Below are 27,995 nucleotides of genomic sequence, written 5' to 3'. Positions count from 1 at the left end.
GTGTGCTGGCCCCCGTCCAGTGCTCTCCTGAGCACCCTGGGCCAGCACCACCTCTAAGGCCAGGTCTGTGTCCACTGCCCTCCGCCTCCAGGCCCCCTCTGTGGCCAGGCCCCCCTCTGTGGCCAGGCCCTTGGAACAACATGGTCTTGCAGGTGGCACAGGAGGAGCGACGGAGACATCGGCGTGTCTGGCACCTTCTGACACCAGGGCTCCCCCAGCCCCACCCTCAGACCGCCCTCCACCCCAGGTCGGGGCAGTGATAGTGTCCTGCAGACCAGCCCCCATCTAGCTCCGCCAGTCCCATTTGGGGACCAATAGCCTGGAGGTGGCGCCCTGCTCGTTACAACCTGCTCCATCTCAGGGCGGGGAGCCCTCCCACGGGGGACTCGTACACCCTCTCCAGACCCTGGGACAGGCAGGTCAGCACTGCACCCCATTCTGCAGATCAGGAAGGGGAGGCTCTGTGGGGCTAAGGATGTGGCCTCTGGTGCTGCAGTGCGGCTCAGATCAGGACTGGGGCTGGGGCGCAGGTGGCTCTCCGCTCGCTGTGGGCACGGGGGCAACGAGCACAGTCGTGCAGGCTGGCCAGGAATAGGAGTCTTTATTAGCAAACTCACCTCCAGTGTCTGCTCCACGGGAGGGTAGGGAGCCCGGGCCAGGGCCCCCGCCCTTCCCAGCGCTGCGGCCCCGACTTGACCCGCTCTGGAGGGTCCCAGCGGGCCAGCTGGGAGGGCTCTGTGCCCCATCCGACAACCACCTGCCACCCTCCAAGCTCTGTGGGCAGGTGGGGACACCGCAGGGACCGCTGTCCCGAGGGGCGGGGCTGCAGGGAGGGGCTCCCAGAGGAAGATCCGGAAACTTCCTTCCGCATGCTGCCCGTCGGGGCCGCCACACAGCTGAGGTATGCCTCTCCCCCAAAGCCCCTGCTTCCGGGCCAACCACCCTTGGGACCCATGGCCTGGGGGGACCCATCCTCTGGCTATCATGGGGGCCGGGGACAAGCCACATCCCATGGCCAGCCATTCGGGCCTTCATCCCCAGTGCCCCCAGCGCCCTGTTCACTCAAAGCGCTGCGGCCCCTGCGAGCCCCTCTGAGGAGATCCAGGTCTTTCCCTCAGTCCCTCATGGAGAAGGGTGTGGACGGCATCCAGGGGCCACAGAAAGTGGCCGTACCTCACCTTCCCTCTCGTGTGCCCCCACTCCTGCCATGTGTCCTCTGATTCTAACAGCTCCCATTTCGGGGGGAGGGGCGCCAGCCTCCTCTGCTTGGAGCCCCTTCAGCCACGGCTCCTCTGGGAAAAATTCCTTGTGTCCCTGCTCTCCTGAGCCTGCAGGGGCTGGGGTGGGGGGCTGGCACGGCCTTAGGCCGTGCAACCCTGGGGCTGGTGAGCTGGAAGCCGGGACCAGACCCTCTGTGGAGCCTGGGGCGGGAGCAGGACACAGTAGCAGAGTGCATGTCTGAAGGCAGGCAGCTGCCCTGGCTGGCGGGCACCCCTGTATGGGCCACCTCTCAGACCCAGAGAATTTGGAGGGCCTGACACGAAGGCCGCTTGCCCCTCTAATCCCGTTCTCTCCAACCTGCAGCTCTCCCATTTCACAGATGGGGACAGAGGCCCGGGGAGGGGAAGGGGCATGGCCCGAGGTCCCCAGAAGGAGGCAGACAGAGGATCAGGCCGTGCCTGGGGCCACCAGTGCTGGAGGAACAGGGCCACCAGCGCTGGAGGAACGGGACAGCGGGCGGCTCGGGCACTGGAAGGACGGCCCGCAGGAAACGGGCTAGCATCCCAGGTGCCCGCAGGACACCGGGGAGGAGGAGCCTGTCGCGGTGCGACTGGACCTAGGCACCAGCACACTGCGTGTCCGCCAGCCTGGCCTCGGGCCTCACCTGGCCGCCAGGTGAGAGACAAAGGAGAAAAGAGCAGAGAAAACCGAAACCACCCCTAGCACCGCATTCCCAAAGGCCGGCCAGCCGCCTGTCTCACTCTCCAAAGCTGAACATCTCGGCTTCTTTCTCCTTCCAGAAGGCGAAGCTCCGGTCGATGTAGCCACAGATGTCCTCACTGTCGAAGCCGCCCCGCTGGCAGCCGGACCCCAGCCTCTGCGCCGCGGGCTCGGGGCTGCGGTGGGGGGCGGCGGCATGAGGCAGGGGCCCGAGGGGGGTCAGGCCTGACTTGCGGCCGGGCTCCGGGGCCCAGGCGGGACTTCGGCTGGAGCCAAAGAAGCGGGCTTTGATGTCCTCGAAGCCATCGGTCCAGGCCCGGCGGCCAGCGGCCACCTCGTCGGTCACGGCCTTGTGGAAGGCCCGTGCGGTCTCCCAGCCGTGGGCACCCAGGTGCTCGAAGACCTCGAAGCAGAGCAGGTGGCGCGTCTTGCGCTCCTCGGCGGGCAGGTCGCACTCCAGGAGCTGGAAGTAGCCCAGCATGAAGAGATCCAGCGTGAGGCTGCCGTAGGGCACGGGCGCCCCGTCCACGTGGGGCAGGAACTGCTCGGGGGACAGGGGCCCGCAGGGCCGCCGGCTCAGCCGCCGCAGCTGCCGGGCCGGCACGTGCGCCAGGATGGCCTTCCAGTTGTCCAGCAGGTGGGCGATGATGCTGCGCTGCTGCCACAGGCGGCCGAGCCGGGGGCCCCCGCTGGGCGACGGGGAGGGTGGCGGAGGGCCCCCGGTGGCCTCCTGCGCCCGCGGCCCAGGCCGGCGGGCCTCCAGGGTCCTGCAGGCCGCCGTCTTGAGGGCCGGCGTGTAGGCCGACTTCTTCCAGTGGCTGAGGAAGAGCATGACGATGCGCTCCTTGCGCAGGTTGGCCAGGTCGGGGCCGGGCACAGCCCCCGCCTCCGAGGGGGCCCCCTCGCAGCTGATGCCCGAGTCGCTGGCCTCCTCTGCGTCGCCGGGCTCCGGTGCCTCTCCCACTGGGCCGCCACGGGGCTGCGGAGCTGTGGGCCAGCAGCCTCTCTGGCACTGCCCGGGCCGGGCCCTCGGCTCGCAGGGGCCTGGGTTCGGGGCGCAGGACGGGCCAGGGGCTGACTCGAAGTTGCAGCGCAGCGTCCGCACAGACACTCCGCACTCCTGGATCTCGCGCTGTGCCGCGCTCCTGGGGGGGCTAGCAGGGGCCTCCCTGCGGGCCTCCTGCGGGGGCCGGCCTACGGGCTTCTCCTCGCCCTGCACCAGCCCGTTCATGCCCTTCAGCAGCAGGGACATGCTGCGCACCAGCCGGGCGATGTGGCTGCACCAGAAGGGCAGGGGCTGCTCACCGGGCGCGGCATCCGAGGCCCCCGCGGGGCCCTTGGGCTCGGCCGCTGGGGCGGGGGCCTCCTCACCCTCTGCTCCGGGCCGCTGGGGCAGGAAGTGGCTGTTGACGGTGATGCTGACCAGGGGAGCGGGCAGCAGGGCCTGCAGCTCGGCCGCCAGCCGGCCCAGCTCGCTCTCATACTCCTGGCAGCAGCGTCTCAGCTGTAGGTCCGCGATCTGCTTCTCCAGGTACAGCAGGTCGTCCTCCGTCAGCAGCTCCCCGAAGGGGCCCAGGACGGCCTGGTGCGTCTGTGAGTACTGCCAGGCCGCCTGCTCCATGGGGCCCGCGCTCCCGCTGTCACCCTGGGCACAGGGAGGCCAAGTCAGCAGGGCTGAGGCCCTCGTTGCGTCGCAGCAGGGAGAGGGCATGTGCTTGGTGGACACAAGCCCCCTGAGGGTGGCCTGGCTCCAGGTGGCCCTGGGAACCCCAGCCCAGCCCCTACACACCACGGGGACACTTTCCCGGACTTAGGGCATAAACAAGGAGGCTGGCCGGCCCCAGTCCTGAGTTTGAGGCTCAGGGCAGCCACCTGCCCTGTGAGGGCCCAGTCTTGGCCCTCAGAAGATCGTGCCTCTGCTCTGCCACCCCCACATCCTCCTAATCTCATCTCCTCACTGTTCAGTCCAAAGGGTCTCTCTCCTCAGAGCCCTCCTAGGCCGTCCCGCAAGCTCCAGGGCCTTCTGTGGTTGGGCAGCTGCCTCCAAAGAGGGCAGCTTATCCCACTCTGCACTGGGTTCTCCTGGCGGCTGCCCTGGCACCAGGATCCAGCCCTGCCCTCCAGTGCCCACGGCCTCTGGGACAGACAGATAGGGGGACGCTGAGCTGGGCTCTCTCCCGCTGAGGCTCTGTGCCAGCCTGATTACAGCTCAGAGCCCCCTGGGGGGGGGGCCCAGTTCACAGGGGAGGGGCCTGAGCCACCACTGAGACTGCCCTGTGCCAGGCAGTGCTCTGCACTGATAAGTTCTGATTCTCTGGCCCAGCAGACCCAAGGGCACGGAGTGGAGCCGCACAGGGATGAAGCCTGTGGCCAGGCTGAGACACCACTTCCCTCTAGTGGGGCCAGCACTGTCCAACGTGTCAGGTGACGGTGACACGTAGCCATCAGCCACCTGTGGCTACAGAAATGGAATGTGGCTGGTGCCACTGAGGAGCGGGAGTTTGACTCTTGTTTCATTTTAATTGATTTAAATGGCCACATGTGGCTGGCATGACTGCGTGTGGGACAGCACAGCTCTGACCAAGGGCTGTACAACACACATCGTTCAGACAAAATCCTATCCCTCTACGCCCCGCGGCAGCTAGAGAAAGTCTGCTACCACCCAAGTCAAATCACAGGTTCTCTGCTCCCCAGGGGCCTGGTGGTGAGCAGTCCTGTGATACCTGCCGGTTCCCTCCCTGACCTCACCTCTGCCCGTCATACCTTATTCACTTGGCTCCGAGGTACCAGTCTATTCATGCCTCAGGACCTTTGCACTTGCTCCTCCTGAGCAGAATCACTTGTCCCAGATTCTCACAGGATTCCTCTCTCATTTCTTTCTGGCCCCTGCTCAAGGTCCCCTCCCCAGAGAGGCTGCCCTGAGCACCCATACGGAATACCCGCCCCCCCTTTGCATTGCTCTGCTTCTCTCCACGACACCTGGAATCACCTGGCCTGCCCAGTCACCCTCTTCCCTCCTGGAATATAAGGGCTGGGAGGGCAGGGCAGGTCCCCTTCACTGCCTAGCACAGGGCCTGGCACAAGGTAGAGGTGGTCTGAAATTGTTAGACAAAACATGTGGATACAGCACCTCCCACCAGGTGGACAGGCTCCCAGCTCCCTGATCTCGATCAGCATCATCGTCTGCCAGAGGGGAAGCTGGGGCCACAGAGACGCACGCAGTGGGGTGCCTGGGTTTCCAGACTCGAGGTGTGGGCTCAGGTCCCCCACCTTCCACGTCTACGCGCCAGGACAAAGCCTCCCGCCCCGCCTCCACTCTACCCAGTGGGCCCACTCCACCCCATTCCCGCCGGGCCCCGCCCCATCTTAGCCGGGCCCCGCCCCCTCCCCCGCAGGGCCCCGCCCCCTCTCGGCCTGGCCCCGCCCCCTCCCCGCAGGGCCCGATCCTCTTTCCCGCCCCGCCCTGACCCACCGGGCCCCACCTGGGCCTGGGGCGCCGGTTCTGCGCCCAGGCGCGCCTGCAGCTTCCGCACCATCACCTGTCGCTTCCACTCGGGGATGGGCCGGCCGCGCTCGTCCCGCGTGGGCACCATCCCGTCGAGGTCGCCCGAGGGCAGCCTGTCGAGCTGCAGCGCCGCCAGGCGGTTCGGGGCGTCCCCCGCCGCCATCTCCTCTCCCTGTGCAGACTTGGGCTGGTCACTCAGAGCCCTGAGGGGACCCCGCCTGGGACCGGCGGGGAGGGCCACACGGGGTGAGCAAGACCCAGGGAGGAGGTGGGGGGGGGGAGGCCAGGGAGGGCCAGGGAGACCCAGCCTGGTAAGCTTTGGCCCCTGAAGGCAGGGATCCCTGGTGTCCGCTGAGGGATCCAGGTCTGTGCGTGGGGGATCGCGGGCTGAGGGAGGCAACCAGAGATTCCTCCCCTCTTCTGTACATGGCAGAGAGGAGCTTGCCCTGTGGATGGGCAAACTCTCTTGGGGCACCCTTACATAAGAGAAAGTCTGAACCAATTCTGAACCACAGGACTTGTCAGAGCCTTTAATGTGTGCACTGAAACTGTCCAAGAGAGGCAGCACCATGCAGCATTTCCCAAACTTGCACAGACCATCTCAGGGGCTGAGAGGTCCTGGGACCCATTCAAGGAAAGGGTGGTTTGGATTTTTAATGGCCTCATGCCCAGAAAGAAAAGGAGAAAGGGGAGCTGGCCTCCTCCAGTGGGTCCTAGGCTGGGTTAGAGCCCCTGAGGAAGAGGGCAGTAGACCCCAGGCCCACCCACCCATGGACAACTGCATCTCTGTCCCAGAAGTGACCCGGCCTGGGCGAGCATAGGACTCTGTGATGAGAGGCCAACTGGACTTTGAGGGGTGGCTGGGAGCTGGGGAGACAGGGGTGTGGAGGTGGGAGGTGTACCGTGGGGACAGCTGTGGTGCTGGGGGTGACCCGTGGGGGTGCTGCACAGATGGTCTGCTCCCTCAGAAGAGGCTGGTCAGGCTGACCAGGCCAGGCTGGGCTGGGAGTCACCACTGCTGGGGGAAGGGAAGCAGAGTCAGGGGGCTTCCCCAAGAAGGCAAGGGATGGGGGTAGAAAACCCTGGACCGGGGGCAGAACTGGCCTTCCTTAAGGACCACTAGACTTGGAGCCAAAGAGCCAGACAGTCCCCCAACAAAGGCCCCAGGGCCCGGCAGACTGATTCATTGCTAGGGCCCCCAGGGGCGCCTGTGGAGCTCCCCAAGCCTGGCCAGTTGGAGGGCTGAGTTTTACCGCCCTCACCCCTGGAGCTTGGAAGCGCAGAGGGTTGGGTGGTCTGGGGACCTAATGCAGCCCCATCAGACCACAAAAGATCAGAACTCTCCTCTTACTGCCCCTCCCAAAAGGTGGCAACATGCACACCAGGGCCACACCCCAACGGAGAAACACATCCTGCATCACACGCACACACACACACTCCGTGTGACTCTATAACCACGACCTTCACGAATATGGACCTGCTGACATTTTAACGCTGTTCCATTTCATTTTGCTAGAATGGTCCCAATTCCCTAAAAGTCCGTGACCCGCCTCTGCTAGCCCACAGTGACTCCACCTGCTGGAGTCTCCGACCAGCAGCAGCAGGTCCAGAAGGGCCCTGGGCCCCAGTGACCTGACCTTCGAGATTCATCTCTGGACAAACCAAAGCCCAGAGAGGGGACGAGGCTGCTGAGGGTCACACAGGCAGGACAGCCAGGCCCTGGGGGCTCCGAGCTCACAAAGGGACCCTGGAAGGCGGAGCAGGGGGCCATTTAATTGGAATTACAAGTGTCGGTCATGGAAAATGTTGATCCTCATTTTAAAGAAACAACCAAGGCAATGAAGGGAATCTGGAAGCAGCTGGGGCTGGGTGTCGGGAGGGATGGCTCCAGCTCCGTGCCCACCGTATGGCACGCCCAGCTCCTGGAGTCAGCTGCTCCCCCAAACCACCCTTCCAGGGACCTCAGAGGTGAGGCCAGCGGCACCCACTCCTGGCACCCACGGTCCTGGCCAGTCTTCCCTGGAGACATGTACTCACAGGTGGGGCTGCCGAGACCCGAGCCACTTGTTCCATCCTCTGGGGAGTGCCTCGCGGCTGACAGCGGGGGAGGGGGAAACGGAGGCGGCGGTGGCGTCATCAGGAGTGGCACCTGGGGGTGGACAGACCCAGACAGACCCTCTCAGGAGGCCCAGTGGAACTTGACGTGGGCCGTGGGCTGCCAGCAATCCTGGTGGGGCAGTGAGGGCCATCGAGCAGACTAGTCGTGGCCCAGTCTGCTTGGGGGAAGGCTGCCACCACCACCACCACCACCAGGTGAACCCCCTTTCATCTAAGGGCCTGGCTCACAGCCTTTCTCTGGGGGCAGCTCAACCCTGCAGCTCCGGGTGCTGGGTCGGGGCCAGGGGGCTGGCTTGTGCTTACCTCGCTCTGGCCTTATGAGACATGTGTTCACACACATGTGCACACGTGCACACACACACCCACAGACCCATACATGCGTGCATACACACATGCAATGGACACATGCACACACGTGCACGCACACACACATATACACTTGTGCACGTGCACACCCTCCCTCACTGTCGCCAACTTCTGTGCTGAGACAACGGCCTGGAACAGCTCCCCCCTCTGAGAGGAGAGCAGAGGGGGCACTGTGAGGCACTTGCAACACTTCTCAGACCCACAAGTAGGGGCCGTGGGGCTGCGGCCACACCTTGGGGGGGGGGGGGCGCTGTGCCCAGGACCCATCATGCAGTGTCCAGGCCGCCCCCTCCCCAAGGCCACTGAGAAACAGAGATCACCAATATCAGCCCCCCAGCACTGGAGGGGCCCCCAAAACTCACCCCTACACCCTGCCCCAGGTCGGGGGCAAGGCACAGACCTGACCGTGGCCACCTCTCCTGCCCCCTGGGCACTAAGTGGTCGCAGCCAGGAGGAGCCCTTGAGCTGGACGCGTCTCCCCAGCTCGGCCCTGAGCAGCCTCAGCTTTGGGGACTGACTGCTGGGAGCCGAGACTTCTGGCCCTGCCGGCCTAGCAAGCAGCCTGCTCTGACACCGGGGGTTGGGAGCAGCAGGACAGCGCTCGCCTCCCCTATGCTGTGTGTCCCTCCTTACATAGCAGAGAAATTCTCCAGGACAACACCCGAGCCAAGCTTGTCACTTCTTGGTTTAAAGCAGAAAGGTGAAGTCAGGCCAAGCCCGTCTCTCGGAGGGCAGACTCCTGGGCTCCCCGCACGATGCCCTTCTGCGGCGGGGCTGCCCCTGCTCGCCTCTCCAGCTAGTAGGGCCGCGGCTGCGGGCCCTCTGAGCTCCTCACCCCTTCTTGCCAGGGGCAGTGGAGGCGGGACAGGCCACCAGGGTGGTTCCGGAGAGAGCCTGAGCCGCTCCTGGATGCGTGGCCTGGGGCTGCGACCATGTCACGAGGTGTGGCCCACGCTGCAGTGCAGTTTAATGCTCTGCCGTCTCTGTCTTAAAATGCTTCATCGTCTTTGAATAAAAAGCCTGAGTTTTCATTTTGCGCTGGCCCAGCGCGTGCTCTAACCGATCCTGCTGGGGCCAACTGCTTGGCCACTCTGAGTGTCCTCTTGCTCAGTCCCACCTCCCGATTCTACCTCCCGGCAAGGAGGCACAGACCTTAGGGAGCCACCCCAGTTTGGGGGTGCCCTCAGGAGAACCCGTGACCTGCACCCACGGCCTCCAGCCCCTCAATGGCTCTCCCCCCAGGACCCTCTGCCTACTCTGACCACTGGAAAGGAACACAGCCTAAAACCCGACCTGCCTGGCCACCACGCACCTCACACCTCAGTCCTTCCAGGAATCCGTGTGGAGCCCGGGAGCCCCGGTGCTCCGTGGTTGGGGGGGTGTCCACTGGCCCCTGACCCAGCAGGAACCCACAGAGGCAGGGGCTGGGCTGAGCACAGGGAGCTGCAGCCGTCCCGGGCTGTCGGAGCTTGTCCCAGCTGCCGCCCCTGGGAGCGGGAGGTGTCGCATTAATATTTGAAGGCTGAGGTATCAGGTGGCCAGGCGGGCTTGGGGCTGGGTGCAGGATCCCTTACCACGGCACCTTAACCCTCCACGGTGCCGGGGCCAGGGGAGCAGACCCTCTGGGGATGTGGGCGAGATCTGAGATCCCTGGGTCACAGGAGAGGGAGAGGCTAGCCAGAGGAAGGCCCCAGTACAGCACTTCCACCCCCAGTGTAGCCCCCAGGGCACAGACGGGGAAACCCAGGCTCTCAGGGGGCAGGAGGCTTCCTCAACGCCCCGAAGTTGGGATATGGCAGAGCTGGGATCAGAATCTTATTCGAGACCCCAGCGCTTGCTCCGGGAGTCCCTCGAATCACAGCTCTTTGGGTCCCAGGGTATCAGTGGTAGAGGAGGAGGCAGAGGGGTGGGCCTCGGGGGCAGGGGAGGCCCTGACACTGGTCTGGTTTCTCGAACTCCTACCGAAGATGCAAAACCCTGGCTGCTCGTTACATGGCCATTTCTCAGGGCTGCATTTGGAGGGAGGGACCCAGAGGGATCTTATTGCCTGCTACAAAATGGGGGTTCCCCAGGCTCAGTGGTCCTCAGCTGTGACACAAGCCTCCCGTGTGCACGGTAGCCATCTGGACCCATATCGCATCACGCAGGGACTTGGGGGGGCCAAGGGGGCCCAATAAAACATGATGCTTGCTCTCTGCAGTGTGTCTTGGACCCAGGACTCTAGTGTCTTCTTCCAGCGTCCATGATGCAGACGTTGGCTGGCTTACGAGCTTTAAGCAGGGCCGAGTCAGACCCCGGAACCTGGGGCACTGCTAGAGAAGCTGGCTGTCGGTCTGACAGAGGATGGCTGGCCTGGGGGCCTCCCCCTGCCCCTCTGGCCCCTCTCCCTAATGGAATCTGCTCTCAGAAGCTCCCCTCCCCCTGCAGAGCGCAGGGGAAGACAGAAGAGGCAGGAAGTTGGTTTGGGGTGCAGGGAATGGACTTTGGCCCCAGTGCAGCACCTGCAGTCTAGGGGGGGGACCTCATGCCACTCTCCTGGCCCTGGGCCGCATCCTGCTCCACCCCGTCCAAGGAGAAATGTGGGGGAGTCACTCCCTGGGCCTTGGTTTCCCCACCTGTAAGTCAGGAAGATAAGGAACTATGGAGGGTGCCTGGCAGGCCCGGCTCTGGCGCGGCTCAGATCTCAAGGACGTGCTGCCGCCTCGGAATTCCACCCAGGCCCTGTCTGCTGTGCTGTTTCCCAGGCGGTGGGAGAACCCACATCCTGACACTAACCAAATCTGCAAGGAGCTGAAGGAGCTCAGATGTTGGACCTCTGGGTCCTGACGGCTGGGCACGCACGGCCCCCAAATCGGACAATTGCCCTGGGCCCTTCCCATGGCCTGCCATCTCCTTTCCCGTGTTTTTGGTGAGATTTGAGCAATGCTGTGCCTGCCATGCATTATGCATCGAGGACGGCTGTGGCGAGCCGGGTTACAGGCCTGTAATGCCACCCGGGCTGAGAAAATCATGACCCACAGATGGGTGCTGGACACCGGTCCCCATGGCTGAGATTCGGTTACTGGTGGCACAGCCGAGCCCCACCCCTTGCTGGAGAGGAGGCTGCCCAGGGGCGTCCCTTGCCGTCTCTGGACCTCAGCTCCCCAGCTAAGATGAAAGGGTCCCCGAGCCCTTCTGACCTAGGGAGGGAATTAGCACCCACCGGGTGCCTGAGGAGCCGCTCCTGCCACGAGGCTCTTAATCCTGTTTTACAGATGAGAAACTGAGGCTCGGAGATGCTGCGAACTTGCCAGCGCTCCCCGGCCAGGAAGAGCCTCTCCAGATCTGGTGGGTGTGAGTACAGGGCTAGGGGCAAGCAGGACAGCTCGGGTGCTGTGGGGATGCTGCGGGCGTGGCTCCCCCGTTCGGAGGGTCACGCTCATCATCCAGGGCTGCTGTTTACAAATGCCACCACCTGTCCCGGACCTCACGGAAACCCAGCCCTGCAGCCGGGAACCGACCCCGTCAGAGAGGCCCAACCCTTCATTGTGCGGAGGGGTGCCCGAGGGCCAGGGAGCAGGAAGACGTGGCCCAGGCTGAGGTGGGGCCCTCGAGGTGGGGCCTGGCTTCCCGGAGCCGCGGGCGGGCCAGTGCTGGGCAGCGTGAGCCCAGGTCCTGCAGCCCCGCCAGAGGAAGGGGCGCCTTCCGGAGGGCAGCTCTCCCCACTGCAGGTCTGGCTTGGCTCCCAGGGCTACCTCTCCCGAGACCCACGGCTCCCCGGGGGCAGGTGCGGCTGCCCTGTGTGGCTTTCACCACCTCCCCTGAGCCCAGCGTGGGAAGAGGCCAGCAGGACGACCTCTGGATATTGTGTTTCCATCCATATTGCATGATGCGCCCGGCACCCCCCTCCCCAGCGTGGGGGCCCACAGCCAACACCCTGCCCTCCCGTGGAGCCAAGTCTGCGCATGTGAGGCAGGTGGCCTGGGGGGGGGGTGTGCCAGCCCGTGGAGAGGGACCTGCACCCCCTGCTGCCTGGGGCACTCACTGGGGAATGAAGGGAGGCTCCTGGCCTAACCCCGAGTCCCACAGGTGCTCCCTGAGCTCCCTGCAGACACAGCAACAAGCCTCGAAAGCCAAGGGTATGTGGATGGGCTGGGCACTGCTGGTCACAGGCTGGGGTGGGGAGGCCGCACCGTCAGCCCAGACTGGTGGGGAGTCCTGAGAGAACAGAATTCTGTCTCAGATGCTATGGTGATACTGGGGAGACAGTGAGGACAGCCAGAGATGGGCCGGTTCTCCAAGGCCCCGGGACTGTCAGGAGAGCACCCAGAACCCCTCCCCTCCCCCCTCAGCCAAGTGGGCAGGAGGGTCTGGCAGATGGGCCGGGGCCTGGGGATTGAGGGCTGGGGTCAGAGATGCTGCCCAGACAGTAGGCCCGGGAGTGGCTGGGCTGGGGACGGGCGGGGACCTACCCCAGGGAAGCAGAGCCACGCCCACCTCCGATCTCAGCTTCCAGGTCGGCCCCAGGACCACACAGGGAATGACTTCAAGCAGTCGGGGCAGTCCTCGGTTCCCACGCCACCGTCGGCACACCCCTGCGCTGCCCCAAACCACAGCACGCTGGCAGGTGGGCCTCAGGGGGAGGGAAAAGGACTGTGCCACAGGCACAGGACCAGGGAGGACTGCAGCTCTGCCTCAGTTGGTCCTGGAGGTTCCTGAGGGAAAATGAGGTGCAGGAACCCCACGGCGAGACCTGGCATGGGGCCACGTGATCCCAGGGGCACTATCTGAAAGGATGGCCACTAACGAACACGGGCAAAAACTGTAGCAGGTTGGGACTAATTTGTCATGGCTGCTGCCTCGGGCCTGGAATGGGGACAGGGACGGGCAGGAGGGCACTGGGGTCCAGGCTCCACACGGACCACACTGCTGACTTCACCCCCAAGAACGCCCGTCCACCAGCCCACTTGTCTGTGTTCGCCCACCTGCTCACACGCCCGTCTGGTCCTCTTCATTCAGTGCATGCTCGCGGTGGCCTGTCATGTCCTGGGCCCTGGGGCCGGCAGGACGAGTGAGAGCCTGTCCTCATGGATGGGGAAACGGCTCAGCAAGGCGTGCAACCGTGAGGGACACCCAGATGGGAGCACGGGACTGGAACCCTCTGCCTTCTGGACTGCCACGGGGCTCAGGGCCCTGTTCCTACCCCCCGGCTACCCTCAGCCTGACAACAGCACCCCACAGACACCCCAGCCAAGGTCCAGCCACAAGCCCAGTCCTGGTGCCAGCCATAGCTGGCCCAGTCATGGCTGTGGCCCCTGTCTTGACCCCTGCCACTGTCCCTGTGTGAGCCCCAATCACGGCCCCTGTCCCAGCCCGTCACCGCCCCTGTCCTAGCCCCTGTCACCACCCTTGTCCCAGGCCCAGTCATGGCCCTGTCCCAGCCCCAGTCACGGCCCCTGTCCCAGCGCCTGTCATCGCCCCTGTTACAGCCCCAGTCACGACCCTGTCCCAGCCTCTGTCATGGCCCTGTCCCAGTCCCAGTCACGGCCCCTGTCCCAGCCTCTGTCATGGCCCCTGGGCCATGGCCCATCACAGCTCCTGCTGCAGCCCCATCATGGCTCTGTCATGACCTTTGTCATAACCCCTGCCTCTGCCCGGTCCCAGCACTGGGCCAGCTGACTTGTGGCGCTGACTCTGTCCTGGCCCAAGACCCTTCTCCTGGGAACAGTGTGACATATACAGTGAGCTTTCTCCATAACTTGGCTTTCAGGATAGCGGGGGACCCTGTCACCCAGCCTCCGGGGACGGGTGGGCACTGTGAAGCTTACCGGCCGGCCTATCTCCCGCAGGAACTGGGCACAGTCCTGGTGTCCATGGTACTCTGCCAGGTCTGCCGCTGTGTAACCGTCTTCATCTCGTAGGAAGGGGTCCACGTGGTGGGAAACCAGCGTCTGGCAGCACTGTAGGGAGGGGACACAGTGTGACCACTGTACCACCTGCCTGTGCCCATGGCATTCACCAGGTGTGATGGAAGGCAGGCACCGTGCCATTTCACAGGTGGGAAACTGAGGCTGCCAACAGCTATGGAACTTGCCCAAGACTCTGTTGCTGTTCACTGCAGGGACAGGGCTTGTATCCCCAAGCCCCACCCACAGCTGCCCCAACCAGGCAGCAGCAGCGCCAAGCTCCACGGGCACCAGCACCCTCTTGTCCCAGAGAGGAACCAAGGTGCCCACAGTCAGGAACTTGCCAAGGGCTCCACTGGTCAGTAGGTGGTACAGCCAGCATCCTGGCTAGGCAGCCTGATCCTGACCTTGCCCTTATAGTCCTTGCCCCAGGCTCTAAATGCAGAACCGGTGTCTGTTTGTACAGCAATGCTCCGAGCTGTGTGTCATTTTCACAGGAAGAAATGGAAAGATGGAATGATGGCCTGATCCCTGTTGGACTTGTGAGCAGGTAGTGGGTGCTTACAGATGACCGAGATCTGTGAGGTGGCTGTGCCAGCAGGGGGTAGAGAAACAAGTCCCCAAGGACAACATAAAATACAGACTAAATGTAAAAGTCAGCTTCCTAAAGCATCAAAGAGGTAACAAGGAAGTGAGGAATCACCAGGCCAAGCTCAGGAGACAGGGAAGATCCGGAGGGATAAACCTACCACTCAAAAGTGTTTTTGCACCAGCAGCATGCGGATGCAGGAGAAATAGTTATAACCTGAGTGGTTCTTCTGACAGCCTCACAGGACTAGGGGGACCAGTGAAAGTTTGGGGTCATCCAGAGGTGAGGGCTCTGATTTATCACCTAGTGCTGTAGGTGCCAGGGAACCTCGAGCCTGGAATGTGCACTGAGACGGTCCTGGGCTCACAATTCCCATGTGTGGCCAAAACCAGAGGCAAATAAGATCTCATCCAAGTCCTCACATGACTCCTACAAATTGTTTTTCAAATATAAGTTCCAGCATACACGTCAGACAAAGCCATGAGCCCAAAGAAATAAGGTACCAGAACAAGAAGCAGAAGACCCAACCCACAAGGAAATAGACCCACAAAGACCCAAGAACTAACAGATAGAACACAGCTGTGCTTACTACTTTCAAGGGAATGAACATCAAGCTTGAAAATTTAGGCATGGAATTATACACTATGAAAAGTGACATGGTAGACTGAAAAACGACTGGTAGTAGGCCAGGAACACAGACATAATAACCAAGCTAAAAACTGAAGCTGTAGGATGAGGAAACAGAAAGTCAGTCAGAAGCAGCAGCCCAGATGCAGCCCAGACAGCCAGAAAGATGAAAGCAGAAACGCTCTGCAATACCGTCTGTGGTAGTAATCCCAGAAAGAGAGGGGAGACGGAATGGGTGCGAAGTCACCTCTGAAGGGATAAAGGCTGGGAACCGTGCAGGACTGAGGGATGCACCCAAGCACAAATTCAAGAGGCTCAAGCACCCCCAGTGGGAGAAATGAGAAGCAATCCACCTCGGGTGAGGTCCATAGTGAAACTGCAGGAACCAAAGAGAAAATGAAAAACCTTAGAAGTGACAAGAGAAAGAACGGTTATCTTCAAAACAGTGCCCCCCCCAGCTGACTTCTTCATGGAAGCCCAAGGCAATGAATGAATGACATTTTTCCCAGCACCAAAGGAAAATGTGTGCAGATTTTATTTTATACCCAGCAAAAATATCCTTTGGGACCAAAAATGAGATAAGGGTGCTTCCAGGCAAACAAACAAACGAAACAAAGAATTTGCCAGCAACACACCCACACTGAAGGAACATCTGAGGCACCGGCTTCAGACTGAGGGGAAGGGACTCCATACGGAAGGCCAGAGATGCCAGGAGGAATGAAGATGACAAAGTGGTAAATTTGTGGATCAGTTTAAATTAAATAAGCCTTTGTTTCTTGACTGAATCGAAAACAATAATGTCAGATAGGGTTTCTTTTTTTTTTAACTGCAGAAATAAAACACATTAAAAATGGTAACCCCATCCCATTCCAGCTTCATCCCCACCCTGCAAGCTTTCCTGCTCCCGTCTTTCTTGCCACTAGCCCTTTTCAGGCTGTGCCCTGAAAAGCTCAACCCCATCACAGGAAGCTGGGGGCTGCTGGGGACCATAGCACTCACACCCTGGAGGCCTGTCTAAGAGATGGGGATGCAAGTCCTTCCCACGCACCTCTCTGCACTGGGCACCATTCTGGAATGACACAAGGGCTGCTCATTCAGTCCCAATGTCACCCTGTGAGGTTTATTACTGTGTCTGTGTTACACAAGGGGACATGAGGCACAGAGAAGGACACGAAGCGTCCCCAAGGTTATACTGCTGGAAGTGGGGCAGCCTGGAGTCACAGCAATGGCTCTAGGAGCCCATGATCTTCATTGGCACCCTAGACAGAGGAGCATCACAGGACGAGGCAGGGCTGGAAGGCACCTCGAGGGTAAGTTAGTCCAGGGTTCTCCCTGCCATCAGTCCCAATGCCCTCTTTTTATTACAAGCATTTTCTGACACCCCATTCATGATTCTAACATGAACTCCACTGATAATACAATTTGCCTGCACACATAATTTTAAAATAATATTATACTCTAATATGAAGGAGAAAAGAAAATTAATTTATAAATTGAGAAACATGCATTTTACTATGTGAGTATTTGGGCATGGCCGCACCAAAGACAAAGTCTGATGTGCATAGCATGACAAATTGAGAAAGGCACTCAAGTGGACAAAACAGATTCCTGAGTGTCCTGCTTAGACTTCTGGTTATTTCCCCTTTCATTCACTGCCTTAGAACCAGCCACTCTGCAAGTTGTATAAAAATGTTCATATTAGGGGCGCCTGGCTGGCTCAGTTGATTAAGTGTCTGCTTTAGCTCAGGTCATAATCCCACAGTCCTGGGGCCATGCTGTGCATCAGGCTCTCTACTCAGTGTGGGGCCTGCTCCTCCCTCACCCTCTGCCTCTCCCCCAACTCATGTTCTTGCTCACTCCTCCCTCTTTCTCTCTCTCTCAAATAAATAATTAAATAATCTCTAAAATATGTTCATATTATAAATGACTCTTGTTCAGAAAAAGGCTAAATGCAAAATGTGTGCAGTGGAGTGCAGTCAACGATTTCCCTCTCAATACTGCCTGGTTCTCATCTGTCTATTTGTGAATTTACTTCATTATTCCTTACTTGTGAAATATTTATTTGTTTACTCCTGGTTATATGAATTACTTGCTTTCTCCTTAATTAATCAGTTAAATAAAAATCTTTGACACAGGCTCATTTTGTAGTTGAATGAGCATCGTGATTACAAGCGCTCTCAAAAATTGTCCTCCAACGAACCTATCTGTAGCATCACCGCAGATCTGACAGCAACACATGAGGCCGGGGCCGCCAGCAGTGAAGCCATTTTCCAGACAGCAAGCGGTTCCTGGTAAAGTGTTAAATAAAACCAAATACTATCTTCCCTCAATGTGTACGGTAGGGCCGTTCTTGGAAAAGCCTTATATATACTGACACTATGAAAAGTAACTGGGGCGTGTGTATACATATAATTGAATTGAGCTTCTAAGCTTAGATAATTATATACACTTGAGTTGGGTTCAAAGTTCGGGTCATTATAAACAGGTGTTCCACCTACGTGCATGTCTGATCCACTGGGAAGTTGTGTGGGGCATGGGACCTTCTGTCATTGTGCAGGACTGCCCGAGGAACAGCAGGTCCCCTGGTGTCCCTTCCACCATGACTGCACCTCAATCACTGTAAAACTAAAAATGTCCCTGACATTTCTGACCCCCATCACAGTGAGTACTGCCCTCCTGAAAACCAAATACTCTTGTGGTTCTCAAATCCTTGGTCATGTCCTAAGCAAGTGCTCAATAACTATGTGTTGCATGAGTGAGTATCTTAATGGAGAAGAGTGAATGAACGGACATCAGAGGCTCTGATGAATTCACTGGCACTCACCTGTGCCTTTCAGAGGAGCAGAAAGTCGCCCGAGGCAGTTGTGCTCTGAATGCCTCTAGGAACGCCTACAATACTCGGTATAAAGTTCCCTTCTTGAAGTCAGGTAGAGAACCACCAACGAGTTAAAACCACTCATCTGAACCCCGAGAGAACCTTATTTACACCTGTCTTCTGTCGTTTCCTTTTCAGCCTCATCAGCAAAGCCCCAGGCCACACCCCATCTTATGGCAACTTCCTCCTCCAAACAGCCGTGGCATCACTCGCCCTCCTTTCAAGATCTCACAGCAACCTCTTAATGCAGCATTAAACCTAGTTCCATGCTGTCACCAGTGACCTGGTGCCAGCCAGTGACCTTGCTGTGACCTTGTGACCTTGCTGTGACCAGTGACCTTGCTGCCAGCCTCAGCTCCTGCTCTCTGCTGTGTTCTAGCAGGGTGACCATGTCCAGCCCTCTCTCCCTCACAGAAATCCCGCTCCTTCCCATGTTCAAACACCACTGTAAGATGCATCGTCTGTATGAATTCTTACTAGATTAGCTCAGCTAATGCTATTCACACAGATAGTCTTGAAATTGTACATCACAATCCCCTGTGGAGTTTTAAAAAGTCCTGATACCTGGGGGCTCCACCCAGAACCAATCAAACCAGGATCTCTGGGCAGATGGAGCCCAGGTGTTAGGATATTTTAAACCTGTCCTGGAGATTCCCAGCGTACCGACAATAAGAACCACCACACTAGCACTCTACACTGCATCTGAAATCCCAAACTAAATGTTAGCCAGATAAACTCAGCTATATACGAGAGATAACATACCATGATCAGGTTGAGTTTACTCCAGGAATGCAAGGTTGGTTTAACATTTTTAAAAGCAATCGAGAAAGAAAGGTCTTGAGGAGATATTCAATCACCTACATTCACGGCAGCATTGTTCACAATAGCCAAGGGGTAAAAGCAATCCACGTGTCCCCTGATGGATGAATGAAGAGAGGCAATGTGGTCCATCCACATGAGGGAATATGATTCAGCCTCAAAAAGGAAGGAAATCCTGTAACATGGAATAACCTTGAGGACGTGAGGCTGAGTGAAATAAGCCCGTCACAAAAGGATAAATACTATATGATTCCACTCATACGATGTTCCTAGAGTTGTCAAACTCATAGGGACAAAAAGTAGAAAGGTGGGTGGCAGGGGCTGGGGGGCGGGGCGACATTTAATAGGGATGCAGTTCCCATTCTGAGTGATGAGAACCGGGAGATGTGCACACACTGTGCATTCAGATGTGCATCTAGTTATCATAGCACCGGACGCTTAGAAACAGGAGGGTAAGTTGGGTTTTTTTTTTTTTTTTTTAGATTTTATTTATTTATTTGAGAGAAAGAGAGAGAATAAAGGGGGAGGTTGAGAGGGAGAAGCAGACTCTCCACTGAGCAGGAAGCCTGATGTGGGGCTCAATCCTCGGACTCCAGGATCCTAACCTGAGCTGAAGGCAGCTGCTTAACTGATTGAGCCACCCAGGAGCCCCAGGAGGGTAAGTTTTATGTTATGTATTTTTTACCTCAATTAAAAAAGCAAGTAATTGGGGCATCTGAGTGGCTTAGTCGGTTAAGCGTCCAACTCAATTTTGGCTCGTCATGGTCTTGGAGTCATGAGATCGAGCCCCAGTTTGGGCTCTATGCTCAGCACAGAGTCTGCGTGTCCCCTCCCCTCACTCTCTGCCCCTCCCCTGCTCATGCTCACTCTTGAGCACACGCCGTCTCTCTAAAATAAATAAATAAATCTCTAAAACACTAAGGAAATCTGAATTGAGTATGGGCTTTGGTTGGTAATACTGTATCAGTTTTGGTTCATTAATTGTGACAAATATACCATGCTAATTAAGTTGCTAATGATAGGGGAAAATGGATGTAGGTCTATGGGGATTCTCTGTCTGTACTAGTGTCTCAATTGTTCTACTAATCTAAAATCATTCTGAACTATTCTAAAATAAGAATTTATTTTAAAGTTGCGGGGGAGATCAAGCATTATCCTAGCTTCCCGGACAAAGCATATTTCTGGAACTGTTAATGGATTAACAGACTCAACAGACAAATCAGTAGTGTGGGGCTCCTGTGTAGCCTCCGATTACAGTGCGATCAGGGAAGTGGATGCTGGACGCTCTCAGGAGGCTGGATCGGAAATGACAGTAGGACCTTACTACGAATTGTTTTTAGGTGTGATAATGGTTTGAAAGTGTGATAAAAAAACAAAGGGAGTCCTTATCTCTCGGAGATGTCTGCTAAAGTATTTCTGGATAAAACAATGTGACATCTCCAATTTGCTCTAAGTAACACAGCCGCCTAGGGAGTGGTGGAGGGCAGTGCGCCAGCAGGCATTGCTGATCTCACACTCTTTCGTGCATTTAGGATTTCCCCAATAAAAAGATTGAAGGGAAATCTGTTCTGGGCCTTGTGTCCTGAGCTCTTTTATTTTCATGTGCAGAGAGGGCGAGGAGCCACAGACTCCTGGCTCATCTGTTCTACTTCTTGAGAACCTATGGAGTATTCCATCTGACGGAAGCCACTGCTCCAGCCGCCTTGCTGAGCCGCACCACGCTGGCTGGGCTCCGGGCTCCTCCGGTCCCTCTGGACTCGGGGCCCCCTCACTGCCTCTGATTCTTTTGTTGTCACGCAGTTGGACAAAAAGACAGACTGCAGGGCTATGTGCAGACCCACCCTCTTCTCCCAGGCCTGCTGAGGACCGTTCTGGCCTCCCCGGAGGCTCACCCTGCCCTCCCACCCTGTCTAGGAAGGGGTGGAAACTGGGGAGACAGAGCTGGGGGAGCGAGCCTGCAGGGCTGAGTGGTGTCTGAAGGAGGAAAGAGGAAGGTAGCTGGGGTGGAGGGTAGGGAGGACTGGAGAGTCGGAGAAAGACAATTTTTCACAGCGCTCCTCTAAGCTGGGATCGGCTCTCCTTTGCGTTCTTCAAAAGGAACGGTGCCCTCCCGTGACTCTTGGTAGCTACAGTTCATTCTACCTGGCACCGCTGACACTGGGCTGCCTGGACCCCAGGCATACGCTGGGTTCCAGCTGGGAACAGCTGTCCAGAAGCAGAGACCCCAACTGGGGTACTCAGTTGCATCTCAATAAAACCCTCCCTCTGGACTAGTGCTGCCTGGCACACTGCTCCCGGCTGCTGCAGGCTCACCCCTTTGGACACAGTGCAACGTGGGGCTGGGTGGGGTGGGCGGGGGAGGAAACCTGTGTTTTGCTCTCAGACCTGGCCTTGACTCTCCGCGAGGTCAGTGTGCAGGCGGTGCCCGGGGCAGGGGGCCGCTGCCGATGGCTGGGTCTATTTTCAGTGTTGGACCTTAAATATTTAAACGTCACCCCTGCTGACTCTGGATTCCTCGGTGTTGTTTCCTAGGGACTGGACCATGTGAGTCCCCAAGATTTATTGGATGATAGCAAAAGGGCTAACCTCACGCCCCCGGCATAGCCCTGCTCCCAGGGCTCACGGCAGAGTGCAGCCAGCCAAGGGCTCTCCTGGGACGGACGACACGCCCCCGGAGTCTCTGTGCAAAGGAAAGGGTACGCACGGAGGGGAGAGCATGGATTTTGCTCCCATGTAGGTCAGAGTCTGGATCCTGGGCAGGGACTGACCCTCTCAGCCTCACTTTACCCACCTGTAAAAGGGGAACCGTGACTCCTCTCGTACGGGACTGCTGAGCGAGTTGTAGGAAGTGCTTGGAATGGGGAGCTCTCAGGCCTGCCAGCTTTCGGGGGCTCCTGGGCTCCACGGCACAGCCTCCCTCCTCACTGGTCTTACCTCCATTTGCCCGTTCTCCGCTGCATCATGGAGGGGGGTCCCACCCCAGAAGTCTGTCATGATGGGGGCACCCATCAGCAGGAGCCGGTCTAGAATGGGTGTGTGGCCGCCTCGAGCTGCAAAGTGGAGGACTGTGGCCCCCTCGTTATCCCGTGCCGTCAGGCCAATGTCGGTGAAGGTGACCTGGGGAAGGTGGGGGAGGAGGACTGGCTGAGGAGGTGACCCCTCCTAGGGAGGGGGACATGGTGGGGAAGGAGCTCGGCACAGAAGCGGGAGGTGACCCTCCCCAGAAGCCCTGGAGACAGCCGGGGGACCAGGCTGCCAATCAAACTCCAGGGGCCACTTCTAAGAAAACTCTGCCTTCCAGATGGAAAGGGGCTGGTGGCCGTGGTGTCACCCCTGTTTCTCCTCCTCCTGCCTTGAATGTGGCCAACTTTCACTATAAGGGAAAGGCCAGGAGAACAGCAGACATTCAGCCGAATGGGTGTGCGAGGGACACTGCGGAAGACCTCAGTCTAGTTGTCACCTGCAGCCGAAAGCGTGCTGGCTGGTCCGATACCCAAATGTGTCTGCTGGGAAAAGAACAGCGAGCCGGGAACAGAGGCCCTCCCGTCAGCAGCTCCCCCGAGGGAGAGAGTGCCCAGCCCTGGAGTGGGGGAGCCAGGCTGGAGGCTCCAGGGAGGCGACAGTGGGAGTCATGCTGGAAAGACCTTTCTGGCCCTGAGAGCCCGTGGCCCTGGCTGCTCCCTCCCTGGGACGAGCCCCCATGGTGCTCCCTGGGGCTCGGTGGACACTCCTCCCTCCTGCCACCTTCCCCACTGCTTTGAGCTGCTGCTTCTCCCCCTGCACACCCCGGGGCTCAGTCCGTGTGCTGAGCCCACAGCTGGAGACGCCCAGGCCTCAGGCTCACCCCAGGGGCCAGGAATGCAGGTGCGGAGACAGGCACATTACTGGGGGGCCGCAGTCGGAAGCGGACGGGGTCAGAACGCCAGGAGAGGGGACGTGAGGCCAGCTCCACGGTAAGGCCAGCGTGGAGCCGCAGAGCTTCCTCCCGGTACTGGGACTGGAGCCGCCTTCAGCAGGAACAGCAGTGGGAAGGTGGCCCCGGGGGGCGGGGGTGGGGGTGGGCGGACCCAGCCTGCACAGAGTGTGTAAGCTACTGCTGGTGCCTCAGGAGCGAAGGGCCAGCCTGGGAGGGAAAACGGCAAATGGAGGCTGGAGGCGAAGGATGGCTCGAAGACCAAGGCGGTGGCTGCATTTCATCGTCAGTTCCTTCGCTCATTCACTTGCGGGACATCTCCAGAGCCCTTGCCCCGTGCCAGGCTAAGGGACGCAGTCCTTGCCTCCCAGGCACATTTATAGTTCACCCGGTGTTGGTGCCATGGAGGAGAGACAGCAGGACAGCAGGACAGAGGGCTGGGTGGGGTGGCGCCATCCTAAATGGATGCGCGGGGAAGGCAGTGGGGAGGCGCCACGCACACCTGGGGACCCTGCGGGCAGAAGGCCTCTCGGGGAGTGAGGCCAGGCTGCTGGATGAAGAGTGGAAGTGGAGGCCCCTCGGGAAGTGTGGGAGGTTCTGAGCAAGGAAGGGTTTTCCGGTCTCCACCAGCGGCCAATGCGGCCTTCGGAGATGCCAGTCACACCTGCCGCTCCTGGCTCAGAGTCCCTCCGTGGCTCCCAGTCCCTCAGGAAAGAGCCCTGGTCCTCTCGGGGCCTCTGCCTTTCCCAGCTCGGTCTGCCCCACGAGCCAGGCTCCCTCTAACTTGGATTAAACACTGGGCCCTCCTCCTTGTTCTGGGCACCACCCCTTGCCCAGCCACCCCCTGCCCTCCTCAGAGAGACCCCCTACTCTGAGACCCCCCTGGGCCTCTGTAATGAACCCTCAGGGGTCCCAGAGACCTTGCCTGGTCCAGTTTTCTGTGGTTGAAGCAGGAAGTCCCCAGCCCATCCTGGGAAAATGCATCCCCCCAACCCGGGCCACTATGCGTCTGGGGTTTTGGGGCTTCCTTCCAGAAAGTGGCCCGAATGCCCCCTCCCCTGGTCCAGAAGGGAAGAGACTGGGGACTGGCCAGGGGCTGAGAGAGCAGAGCAGGAACAAGCGGCCAAATGCAGGGCCAGGAGCAGCCATTGCCCCCTGCGGGCCCCCAGCCCTGAGGACGCCAGGAAACCCACCAGGACTCCTGGGGGAGGCGCCATCAGAGTCCCCACTGTCCTGCAGGGGCCACTGCCCCTCAAAGCTGCATTCCCGGGCCCATGCTGGGCCTGAACAGCCCAGTGCTCAATGTGATGGCTGGACACACCTGACCCGTCCCCAGTTTTCCTGTGGGCAGACTGAGACCCAGAGAGGTAGAGCCCCCACCCCAGCCAGGCCCTGCTCGCTTGGAGGTGGCTCTGGGGCTGAGGAAGGAGCAGGTGCCAGCCTTCCTGGACTTCCCATGCCCCCAACACCCCTGGCGCCCCCTTACCAGCCAGACGACCAGCGAGTAGTGGCCGCGGGCAGCAGCAGCGTGCAGCGCGCTCATGCCGTCGAGGGCACGCAGGTGCACATCGGCACCACAGTCCTTCACCAGAAACTGAGCCAGGTGCAGGTGGCCCTCCTGGCAGGCCAGGTAGAGCGGGGAGGCCCCACTGCGTGTCTGCCGGTTCACGCCGCTGTGGGGAAGGTGAGGTTCAGAGGGTGCTTGGTGGGGCTTGCAGGAGGCAGGGGCTGCTCCAACCAAAGGCCCAGATCAAGGGGAGGGGAGGCCCAGCACGTGGCCGGACTGTTTGTGCCCAGCCCCCCTTACTGGCTGAGGGGCCCCCTAGCTGGTCACCTGTAGGGGTGTACAGGTTGTGCACTGCCTCACACCCCTAGCCCCCTCGCCCCTGACCACTGGGATCCTGGAGTCCAGATCTGCACACTCCCCATCAAGCCGTTCAGCTGGTCACGATGCTGGGGCCTGCTGGTAGGTGAATAGCCTAGTGGGGCTTGCAAGGCGCAGGTCATTGAACCTCCAGAGCCCAGGGCCTGCTCTGCAAGAAAGGGGCATTGTGAGCAGTGCCCAGACCTGGCATCCGAATTCAGACTGGAGGAGGGGGGTCATGCGTTCCCCCAGTCCCGCTCTGCCTCTGAGCTGCCACGGGGCCCGGTGAGCTCTTGGTCCTCAGTGGAAGGCTGCAGGGAGGGACAGTCCCCTACCCAAGGCCGACCCCAGCCCCTGGTGACGCAGACGTCACCTCTGGCCCCTGCGGTCGGTGCCAGGTGGGAATGGGGCGCTGGGGCATGAGACACTGCATGCACACTGGTGTGTTTAAATGTGAAGTCTCCAGGTTTTTCATGGTAAAAACTACTTTAGGGGCGCCTGGGTGGCACAGCGGTTAAGCGTCTGCCTTCGGCTCAGGGCGTGATCCCGGCGTTCTGGGATCGAGCCCCACATCAGGCTCCTCTGCTATGAGCCTGCTTCTTCCTCTCCCACTCCCCCTGCTTGTGTTCCCTCTCTCGCTGGCTGTCTCTGTCTCTGTCAAATAAATAAATAAAATCTTTAAAAAAAAAAAAAAAAACTACTTTAAAAACAGAGTCTAACAGACACTGTGGCTGGCCAGGCCCAGGGTGCCCACAGTGTCTCCAGAAGCAAGTCCCAAAGACCTTCGCCAAAGGGGTGGGATGAGCAGACCAAGGAATAGAGCGCTACTCCACAGCTGAGCTGCGGCCTTGCTGGGGAGCAAGTGTGCGGCAGCCGGAAGAGCCAGCCATCCAGAGGCCCCCAGAAGCAGAAGAGGCATGGCTGGAGGCGGGCGGGTTTGGGAGGAAAGGCTGGGTCAGGCGTGGGGTGGACGCTAAGTCCCACACCCGGCCAGGCCAGCAGCCCTGGGAACAGGGGGCAGGGAGGCCATGTGCATGACACCCCCAGATGGCCTATCACAGTGCCCACGGCATCCTTTGTGTGGGCCAAGGACTGGACGGGCTCTCAGGATGGGAAGGGGAACCTGGCTGCCCTCTGCCTCGGCTGGGCCCATCCCATCCCTGCCACTCTGTTTGTCCAGCACCAACTCTGGGCAGCGGGCACAGGGCCACCGGCACAAGACTGGCCACCCTGGAGGGGTTCACAGTGACAGAGAGGGAGGGCACAGTGTGGCAGGACAATCTGGGGTGCCCCTGAGAGTACTGTAGGCCTCTGCTGCTTGCAGGTGACTTGAGGGTGCCCACCTTCCCAGCTGGGGGAGTGTGGGTCCTGACATGGCCCCAGGCAGACCAGGAGTAGCCTGAGCGTCGCGGGCAGCTTCCAGGCCCTTCCCACTGCCCCTCCGCGCAGCTAGACCGCGCCTGTGTCTGCCCGAGGCACTGCCCTCGGCCTGCAGGATCAAGGTCCTTCCCCCTTCCCTGAGTCTCATCGGCCCTCTGCCCCCGCTCTGGCCCCACACTTGGCCCTCCCTGTTCCCCCCCAGTGTGCCTGCCCTGCAGGGCCCACCTCACCGGCCACCAGCCTGTCCCCTCAGCCACCAGTCTGTCCCCTCAGCGCAGCCTCCCCGGCAACCAACAGGCGGCGCTCGGGCTCCTCACCTGCCATGGGCCGCCGCCAGGAGCTTCAGGCAGGTCAGGTCCCCGCTGACGGCGGCGTGGTGCAGGGGCAGGGCCCTCTCCAGGGTCTCCAGGGCGGCCGCGTGGCCCTCCCGAAGCAGCCACTGCACTAGCAGAGGGTGCCCGAAGCGCGCGGCCAGGTGCAGTGGGGAGACGCCCGAGTTGTCTTGGTCCTACGGGGCACAGAAGGGCAGGGAGCGTGTGGCAGGTCTGGACCCGCCCCGGCTGGGCAGTGTCCGTGCCCAGGAGCCCGCCGCCCAGCCCGCGCTGCCAGCCTGGCCCGAGAGTGTCTGCTCCTCCCTCTCTGCCGCTGAGCCAGGCGGCCTGCTTGGGGCAGGGTGGGGAGTCGCGGGGGGGAACGCAAGTCCAGATCTTCCGGGTCCAAACCCCTGATCCCCCTGCACCTGGGCCCCTCTCTCAAGGGCAGTCATGACCCTTTCCTGCACTCAACTCACAGGAAGAAGGGCTTCCACGGGTCCAGCCTTGCCCATGTCAGGCTCTGTGGCCTCTTGCCTGTCCCGGGGTCCTGCCTCCGGGCCTCTGTCCCCTACCCCTGCCGAGCAGCCGTCTGCCAGCCACGAGTCCTCGAGGCCAGAAGCATTCCCACAGCAAGCAGCTGGCAGGCCTGGGCGTGCTCCCAGGCACGGAAATGGGCGATGCTCCCCCCTGCTGCCTCTCAGGGTGGGGGAAGAGCTGATGGGGCCGGTGCGTCTTCCCTGTCGGGGACCCAGCGCCACTTCTCAGAGGCTGCCCTTACATGCCCTAGCGGAGCTTGCCCTCTGTCCCACGTCCTCCTGCTGCACAAAGGGACACCGGGCAGGCAGGAAAAGGGAGAGGGCGGGCCCTGCTGGAAATGCTGCTGCCGAGATGATCACTGAGCCCTGGAGACCCTCCTTCTTCCCACCGCCCCCCACAGCAGGACCCACGCCGTCACCCGCCAAGGCCTCCAGTTGTACCAGCTGGGCCCACAGCTCCTGAGCCCGAGTGCCCACCGTGCTCCCTACAGGCTCCTGTCTGGACCCTTGAGGAAACAGGCCCCATGGGTCCGGCCTGATGGGAACACCGGAGCCCCTGCCCCCGGGCGAGGCCAGGCGCTCCTAGGTGGGGGAGGGCACCGGGAGAGCGCGTGCTCTCTGCTGCTCTGTGCCAGCCCCGGGGAACACTCGGTGGGAAGCGGCCTGGGCTTACAAGGGCTTGGTGCTGGTTTGGGGTGAGGCGGGCCTGGGGCAGAGACAAACACCACTGTCTATGCCGTGGGGGTTCCACGGCGAGTCCCCGAAACAGAACCCAGAGCCACAGTGCCCAGGGGAGCCCGAGGGCTCTGGATTTGCCGGCTCACAGCTCCCGCTCCCCCAGTCCACACGAACACTGGCTCCGCCTCGACAGATCTCCCCACTCACCTGCAGCCCGCAGCCCCCGTCACGCACCAGCCAGCACAGCTCGGCCAGGCTGCCCGTGGCAGCGGCGTCGTGCACCGGGGTGGCCCCGTTGTGGGCCCGCTGGTTGCCGGGCAGCTTGGCCTGCCGCACCAGGAACTTGACACAGGCCAGGTGGCCGGCCCGGGTGGCGTGGTGCACCAGGCCAGCCCCCAGGGCGTCGATGATGCCCGCGCCCAGGGCACCAGCCTCCAGCAGCCGCTTCAGGGTGGCCAGGTCCCCGTCCTTGGCAGCCGCGAGCGCCCGCTGCCCCTCCATCCTCCTGCCCAGCCGCCCGGTGGCTCTCGGCGGCTCAGCACAGGCCCGGGCTTCCTGTTTCAGGCGTGGACGAAGCTCCCAGCT

The 27,995-nt window shown here is 60.3% G+C and overlaps 1 protein-coding gene across 1 annotated transcript; it reads right to left on the bottom strand.

Annotated features, from left to right (window-relative positions):
* Positions 1-290: 290 nt before the first annotated feature.
* ESPNL (espin like) lies at positions 291-27,995 on the bottom strand. The gene is made up of 9 exons (XM_026491495.4): positions 27,618-27,995; positions 26,200-26,390; positions 24,125-24,311; positions 21,660-21,842; positions 13,738-13,869; positions 7,484-7,595; positions 6,349-6,461; positions 5,424-5,618; positions 291-3,586 (listed from the first exon to the last, which is right to left on the bottom strand). Exons 1-9 carry the CDS (start codon positions 27,909-27,911, stop codon positions 1,979-1,981), a joined length of 3,015 nt encoding a protein of 1,004 aa, XP_026347280.1. The 5' UTR covers positions 27,912-27,995; the 3' UTR covers positions 291-1,978.

The sequence above is a fragment of the Ursus arctos genome, unplaced genomic scaffold, assembly GCF_023065955.2.
Source record: "Ursus arctos isolate Adak ecotype North America unplaced genomic scaffold, UrsArc2.0 scaffold_1, whole genome shotgun sequence".
NCBI lineage: Eukaryota > Metazoa > Chordata > Mammalia > Carnivora > Ursidae > Ursus > Ursus arctos.
This window is presented reverse-complemented; position numbering and strand designations above follow the sequence as displayed.